The following is a 14,740-nucleotide window of genomic DNA, read 5'->3' on the forward strand; positions in this document are numbered from 1 at the left end:
TAGCAATCTTTTCCTTTCATAAGTGCCTCTGCACATTTCAGTCACTTTAGCACTTTCATCTCACTGTGGAGAAAATCACAGTTCTAAGTTTGAAACTATGTTTGGTTTTGAGAAGTCTCCGCCTTCTGTTTGCACCAAAAGCACCTCTTTGGCTGTTGCATGTCCTGGCTAGATGGTGACAGTGGCGGGTGATGGTCCCCCTTTTGGGGCTCCGCAGAATCCCAGCTACCAGAGGAGGTGCACACAGAACAAAGAGGCCACAGCAGCACGGTCCTGGGGTGGCACTGGGTTACTTTATTGGATGTTACACTCCCCCAGTCTCGGGGTCCCAGGCAATGAGCTGGGAGCAAGCAACAGCTCATATAGGGGGGCAGGTCTCAAGGGAGGATACAATGTTCAGCTAATCAGGAGAACTGGGGATGGAACACAAGGGCAAAGGATACAAGAGAGGAAAACTGCTTGGGACTGGAGGGGTTAACAACTGGATGTGGGAGGAAAGGGTTTGAAACTCGGCAGAAAAGTAGCTAGTAGCAAAGAGATAAAGGGACACCTGGCTCAACTGAATAATAAAGACAAGTCTGTGTCACTCCAAAAGCAAGGGGGGAAAAGCCCAACAAACTACCAAACAACAAATCAAACAATTACCTGCAAAATAAAACCACACTGTAACATTTGGCGACTCAATTCATAACCCGCTGCACACACGAAAGATGCATGGCACAATGAGCATTAGAACCAAAAGTCCTACTAAAATATAAAACCCTATTTTTAGAAGCTCTTTCCACAATGGAGAAAGATCAAAAAATCCAACCACATCATCGATCCAAGATCCAGTGATCTCCCCAAGCTTGTTTATACTTTCCTCTATCTTTTTGATGTTCTCATGAATTGACTCTGAGTGATTTGTCAGGTTCATGCAGCACATTCCCTCAAATTCCTCACGTCCATGTCCATGTGCCAGCAGCAGATAATTGATTGCTGCTCTATTTTGAAGAGTTGACCATCTCACACTGTCAATGTCTTTTAACATATCACTCAGTGCAAGAGGGACGGATTGAGCATGTTTGCTCAACCAACAACCCATGTGGTCCAGTTGGGTCAAGGCCACCCCTGACGTTGTCTGAGGTGAGAAAATCGCAACGGCAATTCTCCGAGCCTTGTCCCAAGTGTTTACCTCATCATCACAATTTGGACTACACTGTTCCAATGATCTTTTCCCTTTACATTTTTGCTCTTTCAATGATTTCAAATCAGTTGACAACAATGAAATTCTTCCAATGCTGCATGGACTGCCTTTGACATTTGCAGGGATGCCATGCCAAATTCTGTCCCCACAAATTAAAAAGATCCCCTGTGGCAATTGTGCTGGAACTTGGAGCGATGCTTTGGTTGTCGTCTTGGCGTATTTGCACCAAGCCGATGCATTTTTGTGAAAGGCATGATTCGGAATGACATCAATGGTCTTATTTTTTGCTTTTGTCACATCCGAAATTTCAAATCTCATGCAAAGTTCCATTGTTGTGGACCCAAAAATTTCCAGTTCCTGAGGTTCAGAGGAAGCCACAGGAAGGAGTTTTGTCCAAGAACACCACTCACTCACAGGATCCATAATGATCTGTGAGACTTTTACAGGAGTGTGTTTTGGAACCAGCCATTTGTCCACTGGTAATCCAACCATGCATGTTGAAAATGGTCTCCCTGGCCCTGAGTGTATCAAGTAAATGCTGTCTAGATTTGCTGCCTGAGCCAAAGCTTTCCAAACGTTCTGTTTTGGTTGGACAATGGGCAAATCCACCCCATTGCTTAAAGCAATAGGTGGAAGAATGAGGCACACGAGCATTACCAAGCTCATGGCTTCACCCTTGGTAAGAAGCTTTGCCATGTTTTTGACACCCAAACCCCAAAAGAAACCCCCAAGTCCTTGTTCTTTTATGTCTTTTCTGAGTTAATATCTGGAGTCTGGTTCTCTTCTGTCTGCGTGCTCACTTCTCTGTTTCCAGGATCAGTGCCTTCTTGCTCTCGAGTCCGAAATGGCTTCACGTGTCACGTTGATACCCACTTCAGACCTCGCCCTGTGTAAACACAAGCGAAACCCTTGCCCAATGTAATTAATTTGAAGGGACCTTCTATTTGTCCTGTCTCTGGATTTCTGATCAAAACTAAAGGATTCTCCTTTAGTTTCGCCTGAGAGCTGTTCGAAAAGTGTCTTAAAATCGGTGGATTGGGCTCTGGAAGACGAGCTGTTGAGAAAATTCAACACAGACAATGCCTTGTTCAACCTCATGGCTCCCCCGCTTTTTGTCTATCCAAAAGGGATTTCAGGGTATGATGTGTTTTTTCAATGATTGCTTGACCTGTGGAGGAATATGGAATACCAAATGTGTGTCTGATACCCCACTTTTTCAGAAATTTGTCAAGCACCGTCCCTGTGTATGTTGGGCCATTGTCTGTTTTTATCTCTTGAGGTACACCTAATGATGCAAATGCTTGCAAGAACTGTCAACAGGCATGTTCTGCTGTTTCTCCTGTAAGTGCTGATGCAAAGACTGCTCCTGAAAATGTGTCCACTGAAACATGAACATTTTTCAGCTTTCCAAATGACAGATATTTTGTGATGTCAGATTACCACAGTTGAAGACTTTGAAGTCCCCATGGATTGACTGCTCCCGTGGAAGCAGGTGGCTGCACAAGCTGATAGTCTGGACAAGCACTAATGATTTCCCTCACCTGGCTCTTTGAAAGAGGAAAGGATTCCATCAGTGCCTGTGCATTCTGATGAAAAAATGCATGGCTTAATCTTACCTGCTCAAAAATGTCCAGTAGGGTTTGTGAAATGGGCATTGTCAACCTGTCTGCTCAAGCATTCCCTTCCGCTAGAAACCCTGGAAGCGGTGTGTGTGCTCTGATGTGAGTGATGAAGTATTTATGTTCTCTGTTTTCTAGCAATATTTTCATGCCTGACAAGTATGAATATAAAACTCGTCTCTTTCAAAATCTTCCAATCATCTGACCACACCTGCAACACATCTGTGATCAGATTGAGTTGTTTGAACAAAAACAAGGACCACCCAATGGTACTGTTGCAGAGGCGTTTCCTTGTTGATACTTTGAACTGAGAAGGCAAATCTTGGAGCATCATCTGGATGAAGCGGAATGCTGAAGAAACATCCTTGGGGTCAATGACCACAAGCGGCCAATCTCTGGGAATCATCGAGACAGATGGAAGTCCCAGCTGAAGAGGTCCCATGTCTTTGAGGACTTCGTTGATCTTCCTGAGGTTGTGCAACAGTCTCCATGTGCCTAATGCTTTCTTTTGGATGATGAACACTGGAGAGTTCCATGGACTATCTGTTGGCTTGATGTGTCCCTTTTGCAGTTGTTCTTGGACCAGGTATTTCAATGCACTTGACTTTTTTTGCTCAAGGGGCCACTGATCCACCCAAACTGGATCATCTGTTTTCCAGGTCAACTTCAGTGTGGCGGGTGCCACAGCGACCCCACTAAAAATCCACCTCCAACTTCGTTCCCCATTGTGCCAAAAGATCTCATCCCCATACTGTGATGGTCTTCTGCACAACAAAAGGACGAATGATCGCCATCTTGTTTCCTGATCCTGTGACAACGATAGAATTCTCACTCTGCAGACACTGAGAACTTCCCCCTATGCCTGTGAGGGAACCCAAGGGCGCAATCAAACTCCATTCTTGAGCCAAAAGACGTAGGATATAACTGTAACATCTGCCCCTGTGTCAAGCATTCCTCTGACGACGACTGTTCTTTATCCACAGGTCAACTGACAAGTGAGAGTGCGTCGATCTCAGCCTATATGTTTCACCCATGTGGTATGTACTTCCACGTGTTCCTTTGAAGGAAACTCTTCTTAGTCAAACACCGGCATGACCTGTTCCATGGCGTGTAGTGGCAAAGCAATAGCTTTTGCTACCAGGGTGTTTTCTGCCACAATCAATGGTGGTTGAAGAGCCTTGGCTAAAACCGTCAACTCTTCGTTTTGATTTGCTGAAATGATTGAAGGATAAATGACAAGTCCAAGGGTACTACTTCTGTCTTGACCTATTATCAAGAAATCTTGTCTCTTGGGTGAAGCCCTGTTGACACCTGTTGGTATCACTGCGTGACTCCCATCCAAGAAGCACGTTAACTTGGAAGCTGCCAATGTGCACTGCGCTCCTGGTGGGAGGAGTTCTGGATCACTGGGAAGTCTGCTGAGGACTTTGCTGAGGGAATCTGTCTGACATTCTTCGATGATTGTCCTGTCTGCTCTTGTGTCATCGCCATCACTTGTGTCGACATGTGCTGACAATGTTGCGTGCTCTTTTTGGTGTTTCCTGGACACGGTAGAGGTTTTCCATCCACATCCGTTTGAGAATAACATTCCTTTGCAAATTGTCTTCCTCTTCTGCATCTTGGACATAAGTGGCCTTTCTGTCTTTGGCACTTGCATTTGTGCTTGTGGGCAGTTCTTCTTCATGTGTCCAAACGCTCCTCAACTGTAGCATTGTCCTCCAGATGAGTTGCTCTTCTTTTCAATGCTTGCTAGAACTTTGTCCATCTTGTCAATCTTCTCATTCTTTCCATTCCAAAAATTCTTTCCATTTTTTCTCCCAACCATCCTCCCAGTTGTTCTTCCAACTCTCCTCACAATTCCTGCTTCACGATGGATGCAACATGCTGAGGTGTTCCCACTTTGCTGCATGCCTCTACCATTTCTGCCAAAGAAGGTCGACTGGGCATTGCACTGATGACCCGTTGGCAATCCAGATTGGCATTGGCATAGGCAAGACTTTCGATGAGATGTGGTTTCACCGCGTCATCTGTCACTTGTTGATCCACAGCTTGTGTGAGTTGATCTGTGAATGAGGAAAAAGGTTCAATGGGACCTTGTCTGACATTTGTGAATGGGATATCTTGTGTCCTGCTGGAGCAATCTGCAGGATTGCTCTTCGGGCTGCTTCCTTGATGTCATTCAGCACTTGTTTTGGAAGCCTCGCTGCTTGTTGTGTTGGATTGTCATCTGGAGGATCACCTGCTAACTGTGCCACTGTGAGTTTTGCGTTTGGTCCACCTTGGTATCTGAGCCTCAGCTCTGTGAGAGATCTTCTCCATCTCGTGTTCCACACAAGATTCTGCGTGTCGGTGAGAATCATTGGCACAAGGCAACTGATGTTATAATGTGTAAAGTCATACATGTTGAAAGTTCCTTTCAGAAGCTGCTTAAAATATTGTGAATTCAGTCCATTGTCTCTGATGACTTCAGCTAATTCTTTAACCACCTCATGATCCAGTCTATCCCACCTTGGATTCTCACCCTGTTCATCATATGTCACTGGCATTGTGATGTCCCCTGAACCTTGCAATAAGTCTTTTTCTTTCCCTAATTCTTTTCTAATATCTGTCCAATCCATTGTTTCAACTTCCACTTCTTCTGGAACCTCAGCTCCATGGGTATCTGCAGGTACAGTGCAGTTGTAGAAGTCATTGCTGTCTCTGGAATCCTCGATTTGATGAAGTCTTCAGCCTTGTTCCTAAATCCAGAACAGGAATATGAAATTCTCATGCTTGCGTTCCCGTGGCCATGCTTAAATATCATAGAAGGTATTTGGCTGCACTCCTCAGTACAGTGATTGTTGGCTTCCTGCCTGAAGAACTGGCTGCTGCTGCTGCTGAAAACATCCCTGCTGGAACACCCTCTGAGGCAGCAATGCCTATTGTGTCATCCTGTTGCTGTTCCTCATCAAAGTGTCTTGAGCTTCATGAGATTCAGAAGCTGATGAATACTCCACTTGCTGTGTTGTACTTGTCTTTGATTTAGATTTCCTTTTCTACGTAGTTGGAAAAAAGTGTTGCAATGTTGCAGTCCCGCCACCAGACGGCGCTGTGGCTTGGTCGGGCAGGCCTGGCATGTCCTGCAATGTGGTGACCGCACCACAAGGTGGCGCTGTCACTCGCCTGGCTGACCGTGATGGCGGCGCGACCGCGATCGGCTCCTGTTCGGCTGACTGCAGCGCTCGCGATTTTGAGTGAGACCGAGACTGTGCGATTTTTGACTGAGCCAGCAGTTGAGACTGGATACGTGTGTGTCTCCCCGGGACTGGAGAGGTCGGGATCGAAGGGACTGGGACTGGAGGGACGGGAACCGGAGAGGGGGCGGAGCCCCGGGATGTGACCGAGCCCCGAGCACGCCCCTTCCCTGCCCGTGCCGTCACAGGGGAGCGGACCCGCCCCCGACCGCGCTCAGCCGCTCGGGAACGCCTCCTGCCTCCCCTGGACTGACGTCACTGTCTCCTTCCCGTTCCGCCTCCGATGTTTCCCCCCCCCCCCCCGGTTTGATCCGTTCCTGAATCCCCTCCTCTTCCCCCGGCACTGTATCCGCATCCCCACCGGCGCGCGCAATTCCCGCTGGGGTTCTGCCCGCGCTGCGATTCGGGCAGATCTCCGCGTCCCGAATCCGGGTACGGCGTCATCACCGCGCGCCTGCCTACGGGTGCCGGCTGGGACTGTGCAGCTGCCCCGCCGGGCTCGTCCCCGGACGCTGTCGCCGCGGTCTGAGAGCTGTCCCCGGGTGGCTGCGCCACATTTGCCTCGCGATTTCTGCCCCTCGCTGGCGTTTTTTGCACCGCGCCCGTCGAAGCTGCCGCCGGCACCGCGCAAACCGCGTCAGCTCCCGAGTCTCCCACCGGGTCTTTCCCCCCCCCCCTCGCCGCTGCCCCCGGCGCCGCCTGAGGCCGCCGCCCGCGGGACCGCGCCCGCCGCCAGAGAGCTTTGCCCCCTCTGGTCCCACTTCGGCCCCCCGGCCCGACTCTGCTGTTTTCCCTCTCCTGTGTCCCCCTGGCTCCTGCGAATCGGGAGGACACGCCTCTAAAATGGCACAGTCCGATTCCTCGAATTCGCTTGGGGAAATTTCAGCCCTGAGCTCCCCCGGGAGTGAGAGGGTCTGAGTCGGAGCCCGAAAACCCTGAAGTATCTGGGGATTCTGGGCGTTTTGGAGGTCCCGTGGGCTTCCGGGGTGATGAGGGAACGTCAGACACGCCCAGATTCCTCCATCTTGTCCCCATAACCCCCATACCAAAAATCCTAAAATCTACATTTTCACCCTGTGATCATTTTGTTATTACACTATTCAAACCTGTGTGACCTTCACGTCCTCATACAAAGTTGGCAACTTGCTCCAAGGGTTAAAATCAAATCCCCAGGTGTTCTGGGCAGGATGCCAGGGTCTCCAAGCCCCCCAGTGGGGTCCTCGGCAACTCTGGACACCCAGAGGGATCTACTGAGTTCTGTCAGAGAAGAAAAACACAAAAGTTAACTATTAGGAAAGATATCCATTGTTGAAAGCCTTAAGCCACAACCCTCTGGCTAGCTGTGAAATTTAAAATTGAATTAAAGATGTTAAGGTATACCAACTCTCATCTATCATTTTTTATAATAAACATTCTATAGTTTTGGCTCTATAATCAGACTAAACTATCAGGAAAACATTTGCTTAAGTGCTTAGCTTCATTAGAAGGCCAAATCTGGAATAGCAAAAGCATCTATAAACAATCTGTTTCCTCCTATGCACCATGTATTGTTTAAAATCTTTCAAGAGCTGGAACATCCACCTTCCTCCTTGAAACATTTACTGTTAAGCTGAACAATGCTTCAGGGAAGCACACACTACTGCTTCCCTCCAGTTGGAGCTGGTGTGCCCCAAACATGACACATGGAGGTAAAATCATTTCCATTTTAAAGCCAACTCAGCCAGTGAGAATTATTTCCATTTTAAAGCCAACTCTGGCCATGAGCTGCTATAGAGACACACTAATCAGGCAGCCTGCAGTGACCAAACTGATGCAAAGGAATGACAGTGCTGCTTCCTCTCAGCTGTTTAACTTTAGACAGAGATGGGAAATACAGTTTTTAAATTTACATACTCAAGGCTCGCAATGTGTACAAGCAGAAGTTCAAATAATCTTTAAAGTGAATATAAACAAAAGAATTATTCTTAATTTCCAGTTCAAACCCATGGGAATCAAAAGTGTTCAATGGCCACAAAAAGGATCCTTTGAAAGATGACAAAACCTTCTCCTACAAGTGTAGAACATTCCAATCCCAGTCAAAAAAGCTGCTGAACAGTAATAATGGGTATCAGAGAGAAGAGAGCATCAACTTGCCTTTGTGTTTATATCCATTTCAGATTTCAGTCATCATCTCTCAGAAGAAACTTCTGTCCTGTTATGCAGCAATGGGTAAAATGTAACATTCTTCATAGGAAAGGCACATTCAATTGAATGTTCTTGAGAGCAAGCACAGCTTTTTTATTAATGTCACGTTTGCTGTTATTACATCTGAATGAAAATGGTACTAAACACAAAACTACCAGCGTGCCTCAGTTCCCTGAAGAAGGTTGCACTGGAGATGCCACAGCTGAGGATGCACACAGCCTGCCTGTTTTCTAAGGGCTGGTCAGCACACAACTCAAAGAACTCTGTGCATGAACACGTGGCTTTATTTATGAGAGAAGCATGAGGTGACAGAATATCTGTCTTCAGAAGGAGACCAATATGATCCTTCAGGATAAATGCTCAAACTGTCCCACAGTGTCAGAGGAGGCCAAAAATACTCAAAGGAAAAAGGGAACTACAACATTGTCCATTTGTGTAATTATTTTCTCAGATTAACCCATTAAATTCCTTGGTAGAGAAGGTCATATTTAGGAATGTTATTGGGATCAATAGGACTTCTCACAATGAGCTTTCCCCGCATTGCTCCACGGTAGATCACTTCAATCAGATCGATAAAGTCTTGCTTTGTTTTGAAGCTTCCCACAAATTTGGTGTGATCTGGAGACCTAAATATAAGCATAAGACAAAGGCAGAATTGTAACATTAAAGTCTTCAGAGAAAAACCACCTAAAAATGTGAAAATATGCCCAAATGACATAAGTTCTGATCTGGTCATTCCAAAAGAATGAACTAACCTTGTAATGGCATAGCCAAGTCAGGAATATGCTGTGACCTCCAAAGGTCAAACAGGTGCAGTGTTATATCTGAGATTTTAATAATTTCTTACTATTTCTTGCAGATTCAGATGTATTTCACCTACTTATTGCATCAGGGCATATTTCAAATTACTTCCCTGTTTACATCCTTCTGGCTTCCTACAGAATTCTCAAAGCAGATGCTGGTAACAACATTATAGTTTTCAAATGCTACCTCCCCCAGACATGATAACATAGAAAGACTGATAATTCTTACAGACATAATAGACAATGGTAGGATGACTTACCCATAATCAACCTTCATGTGCTGTCCATTGAAGAAAAATACAGTAGATGGAATATAACTGATGTCAAAATACTGGGTGTACACTGGGACGTTGTTCACATCCACCAGGTAAATGACTGCCATTTTACTTAGGTCATGAGCTGTTTTTGCAAGCTGCAAAGAGTGAGAAAGGCACATGACAAACAGACTGAGAAACGAGAACAAGAGGGCAGCAAGCTTTATAAAGCCTGTTTCTCTTATGTGTTACCAGCTTAAGCAGGTATAGAATATCACATCTTGTCTACCTCAAGCACTTTGTTCAGCCACTGCGGTAGTAACACAGATGCTTACTGTGAAAAATGCATGTATTTTATGATTGGCTTTTTGCAAATATTAAAATGAATAATATATGTGTTCTGTTAGAAAGCAATGCTGTATTAATTTTCTTAAATACTGTGTTAAATATAGTTTTACGTTATAAAAATTGTTAAAATAGCAACTATGCTATGTAAGATGCTTTGTTTAACAGAAAGGACTTGCAGCGAGATAGCAGCCACAGGACACCTAAATCTTTCAGAGAAAGGGAATTTATTGCCTTCTTATCAGAAGAAACAAACTTCTTCTTGCCTTGGAGGCGCTGTTAGGATTAGAAGGAAGAAGCTGACACTGACCAGACAGAATCCTGTGTTTGAATGGAATTTATGCATCATGTATGAGGTATATGAATATGCAGCAGGCTGTTGTTCTTAAGGGTTAATCCTCTGCTAACGGGTGTCCTTTTTTGGGCTTGCGCTGCCCAGAAAAAGGTACCCGAACATCCGTAACTCTTTGTATTTTATTGTCTCATATTGTCCTCATTCAATCTGTCCAAATTGTTATTACTCTAATTGTGTTACTATTTTTATAACCATTTTATTACTATTAAACTTTTTAACTTTTAAAAACAAGTGGTTGGCGTTTTTCACATTTACTCTTCAAACCTTTTTATAAGTATCGTGTAATTTCATTCTATATTGGTCACCAAACTTTCCATGAGTGCCTATCGTAGCAAAAACATTCTCTTCTATGCGCCAAATATACTTGTACAGTCCGTTAAAAAAAAAAAAAAAGAAAAAAAAAAGGTCTTACAATATCATCGAGCTGCAGACAAACAGCATCATTATCTCTTCCAAAACGGAGAACCAAAACCTTCTCAGCGACGCTTTTAATTGCCTGATCCACTTCCCTCTTACAGGTCAGTTTGGGCAGCAGGAAACTCATCGCGACAGATCACGGTCTCCACTAAAATCCCAGCCTTCCAGTTAGGGGAAAAAACAACAAAACAACGCGTCATCAAACAACAGCAACCTGCGGGCCGAAAAGAAGCAAAACTTCTCTGTGCTATTACATTTTTTAAAAGGAAAAAAAGTGGTGAGAGAAGAGAGCAAGAGAGAGATCACAGATGAGCAGGCCGGGCTGACAAACCCCTCGGCCCCAGCCGACCGCCTCACGCCCCAGCCCAGCGCGGCGGCAGGGACAGACCCTGCCCGCACCAGGGGCGGCGGCAGCACCCACCGGCAGCCCCCTCGGTGCCCGGGGCTCCCCGGGAACGGAATACGGGAGGGTTCGGATCCCCGCCCGCCGCAGCTCCCGCTGTGGGGCGCACACAGCCCGGAACGCGGCGGTGCAGCCGCGGAGCGCCGGGGACAGCCGAGGGGAGCACCGCGGGCCCGCCCCGCGCAGGCGCAGCGGCTCCGCGAGGTGAGCGGCGGTGGCGGCGCGGCCGGGGCCGGGGCTGGCGGTGAGCTCGGGGCACCTCGGGGTCCGCCCGGCCCGGCCCTGCCCGACCGAGCCCCGCGGGCGGGAGCGCAGATCCGGCAGGTGCTTCTCCGGGGAGCGGTGCCCCGGAGGGCGCGGGCCCCGCCGGTGTCCCCGGCAGGGCTGGGGGGCACAACGCGGGACTGTGGGGTGGGAGCCTGCGCTCAGCGGCTCGGGTGCTCGTGGGCTGGTTTAAAAGTTGTTAAACATGTGCAGGGCTGCTGCCCTGCAGCCGGTCTCATCGGTGAGTGTCTAAAGGGAGTGCCAGAGTATGGATCCAGGCTCTTGTCCGTGTGCCAGGCCGTGGGACAAGAAGCAATGGGCAGAATCTGAGGCGCAGAATTTCACCTGGATGTGAGGAGCAACTCTTTACTCTGCAGGCGGTTGTGCACTGAACTGGCTGCCCAGAGGGGCTGTGGAGTCTCCCTTACTGGAGATATTCCAGACCTGTGTAGACGCAGCCCTGTGCCATGTGCTCTGGGATGGCCCTGCTTGAGCAGAGGAGTTGGACCAGATCCACTGTGACCCCTCCCAGCCTTACACAGTCTGTGATTATGAGTGGGCAGCTAGGCTGGGGAAGTAAGGCAAGTTGTTCAGTCTCTGAAATATCAGTGGAGAGCCTTTCTGTTATTGAGATGAGTTGATGAGTTGCAGTGAATTCATGATAAAAAAGAAAAAAAAATACTTTCAGTGCTACAAATCTAGGCTCTTCAAAAAGCCTTAGATGGATTCTTGCCGTAATGATGTTAGTGTGAATGACACACTGCTTGGCTCTATCAAAAGCTGTCATCAGGTATTCTGATGGTGTAAGTCTGGTGCTTGATATTGACTTAAATGGAGCTTCAGTCATGTAAGTTAATTGAGGAACTGATCCCTTGATTTCTCCATGCTTCTTTGAGTATTACTTTTGCCAGTAGTTAAATAGTTCAGTTTTACATTGAAGGATTTAACTACTTGCACTTACAAATTTTCACATTGTTAGGTTGCTTGGTTGTTCTTGTTTCTTTTATCTTAATAATGGCAGAACATGAGAGGTCAGCCACCAATTTGACCAATTACTGTGTAGTAAAACACATGCCAGGTAATATAAGTTTTCTAAATAATACACTGCTCCTTTTGTGCCTCTTATCTGAGCAGGTACATGTTTACAAACCCAATATTAGATCTAACTTCTTGTATATCACATTATTTTCAGTTTATTAGGAAGATTGTGAATTTTTATTAAAAAAAAAAATTGGAATTAATTCTAGTTTTGTCCAAATCATGTTTCCTCAAGGACTGAAACCCCACTGATGCTTACTTAGTTCAGTAGTGTGCATAGGCCAGGGAAACTATTAAATGTTCTTGGGTGTGTTTTTCTTTCTGCAGACCTTTCATATGTAAATACAAGTGTGGATAAAATTAATGAGATTGGGGAAATTTATGTCCTCAGCTTTATGAGCCTATGCCAGCTTCACAGACAATTTAGCAAAAAGAAAAAAGATGGTCTTTTCTTGTACTAATTGTTATTCTTCCCTCTCTTCTTCCTGTTTTGACAGGATAGATAAATTACATAAAAATTCTTCTGGTTTGCATGCAGCATTTCACTGACTTTGGTTGTGAAGGCTCATCATATGCTACAGATAACTTGAAGAGATCTTGGACAGTTCTTGAAGATTGTTTGACAGCATTTTGAATTGCAGTAAGTATAGCTGGTTTAAGCTGTTTTTATTTAGGAATCATTAAAAAATTCATAATAGAAGGAGGAATTTCTAGCATCCTCCAAGAAGTAACCTATTGTCTGTCAGTGTTAATAAAAATCTGCATGTGTGTTCTTTGTGTGTGTGTTCTGTGATTTCTGACAAGTTTTTTTCCCCTCTTATTGGAGTTTGCAGATAAGTGTTGCAATCCAGCACATGCCTAAGTATGCACTCTGCTAACATGCTTCTGAGAAGAATTGTAAGAAGTTCTGTCCTTCCATTTGCCACACAACATGGGATGAAAAAGGATTTGTTTCCACTCAGAAGAACTCTGAGTTTATCACTTTGTCTGAAGCAGGACAAATCATGTGAACCCTCAGAAAAACTGGATTTGGATGAATGGAAGAAGGTAATGAAATCTGGGTTGCAAGAAGAGGTCAGTGAGATGGTCTCAGAGCCAAAGGAGCTTTCCAGTTTGGCTGCTGCACGTGAGACTTGGGAGATGTGGAGGCTAGCTGGCAGAGCAGTTCCAGAAAATATGAGTGAAGAACAGCTAAAAACCTTTATGGAGTGTCCTTCTAAGTCAGCCAAAAAGAAGTATTTAAAATATTTGCATCTCAAGGAACTTCACAAGAAAAATGACAAGAGAAAGATGGATGAGAGAAGGGAAAGGAGGCTGGAAGCACAAGATCAAGATTCAAAAACAGAGGAGACCAAGAAGACACCATTTGTGTGTTTATGGTCCCGCACCATGGACAAAGCATACAACTGGAGGGCTGCTCAGTCCATGATCTTTGGCCAGCCTCTGGTATTTGACATGTCTTATGAAAAGGACATGTCTGTGCGAGAAGTCTCAAACACAGTGAGGCAGATAGTAATGAGTGAGAGCAGCAATCGGAGATCTGTGGATCCATTCCACATCCACTTCTGTAACTTCAAAGATGATAGCCTCTACCACAGGGAATTCATCAAGAATTATAGAGAGGCCTGGGACAAACTGCTTATCACAGTGACAGACCAGTGCTACACAGAAATCTTTCCCAAGGAGAAGCTCATCTATCTGACAGCAGATTCTCCCAAAGTAATGAAAGCATTTGATCATGATAAGATTTATATTGTTGGGTCAATGGTTGACAAGAGCATTAAAAGAGGAGTCTCCTTAGCACGGGCAAAGCGGTTGGGGCTGGAGACTGCAGCCCTTCCACTGGATAAGTATTTGCTGTGGAGTACTGGTGCCAAAAATCTCACACTGGATCAAGTGATGCATATTTTATTAACCTTGAAAGATACAGCTGACTGGAAGAAGGCTCTGGAATTTGTTCCCAAAAGGAAATACTGTGACTTTGTAAACAAGCCTGTAAAGGAATTGAAAAAAACATTAGACCTGATCAGCACACTCAAACTTGGAAAGGGACGGGAAAAAGTAGAAAAGCAATTTGCCAAAAACTACCCCAAGAGGTATAAACTAAAGCAAAAGTAGAGTGATGGGGAGGAAAATGAATTTTTTACACACAAACTGTGCCGACTTCTTGGTGCTCTGTTCAGCTTTTAATCTCAGAACATGTTTTGTTGCTTATGTTTGAAATTACCATCATTAAGAGTTGGGTTTTTTTAATTACTTTAGTAGTCCAGCTGTTTAAATTTATTCACACATAATTGAAATGATGTAAGAGAAATGAGATAATCTGTTGTAAAAAAAAAAAAATAACTCTACATGAAGACTATCAGTCTGTTCCATTGAACTGTGCTTGGGCAAGGGTGATTGTTACTGAATGCAAAATTTTCAGACTGCTTTGGAGGCTGTCTAGAGTTTTATTCTGTAAGATCACTAAGATGAAGTAGAAGAGACCTCTCCCATTACTTCCTGAATCATCTTGTGTGCAAATGAATTGACTTTGATAACTGACCTAAATGGTTAAAACCTTGTGTGAGTTTGGAGAACTGCACAATTTATTTCTGGATGTTCTATCTGGCACAAATAAAGTCCCTGTTTGGAAGGAA

General features: G+C 45.3%; 2 protein-coding genes across 4 annotated transcripts; one reads left to right on the forward strand and one right to left on the reverse strand.

Annotated features, from left to right (window-relative positions):
- Positions 1-8,486: 8,486 nt before the first annotated feature.
- TXNL4B (thioredoxin like 4B) lies at positions 8,487-10,937 on the reverse strand. The gene is made up of 4 exons (XM_063148160.1): positions 10,818-10,937; positions 10,392-10,557; positions 9,286-9,437; positions 8,487-8,848 (listed from the first exon to the last, which is right to left on the reverse strand). The coding sequence occupies exons 2-4, from the start codon at positions 10,521-10,523 to the stop codon at positions 8,683-8,685; spliced, it is 450 nt and encodes a 149-aa protein (XP_063004230.1). The 5' UTR covers positions 10,524-10,557; positions 10,818-10,937; the 3' UTR covers positions 8,487-8,682.
- A 35-nt stretch (positions 10,938-10,972) lies between these two features.
- TRMT10C (tRNA methyltransferase 10C, mitochondrial RNase P subunit) lies at positions 10,973-14,740 on the forward strand. 3 transcript variants are annotated; one of them, XM_063148162.1, is made up of 3 exons: positions 10,973-11,003; positions 12,599-12,741; positions 12,928-14,740. In XM_063148162.1, exon 3 carries the CDS (start codon positions 12,966-12,968, stop codon positions 14,217-14,219), a length of 1,254 nt encoding a protein of 417 aa, XP_063004232.1. In that variant the 5' UTR covers positions 10,973-11,003; positions 12,599-12,741; positions 12,928-12,965; the 3' UTR covers positions 14,220-14,740. The 3 variants fall into 3 exon arrangements, with proteins under 3 accessions (XP_063004232.1, XP_063004233.1, XP_063004231.1); XM_063148163.1 differs by lacking the exon at positions 10,973-11,003 and adding an exon at positions 11,026-11,043; XM_063148161.1 differs by lacking the exon at positions 10,973-11,003 and adding an exon at positions 11,069-11,123.

This window comes from Melospiza melodia, chromosome 2 (assembly GCF_035770615.1).
Source record: "Melospiza melodia melodia isolate bMelMel2 chromosome 2, bMelMel2.pri, whole genome shotgun sequence".
Classification (NCBI taxonomy): domain Eukaryota; kingdom Metazoa; phylum Chordata; class Aves; order Passeriformes; family Passerellidae; genus Melospiza; species Melospiza melodia.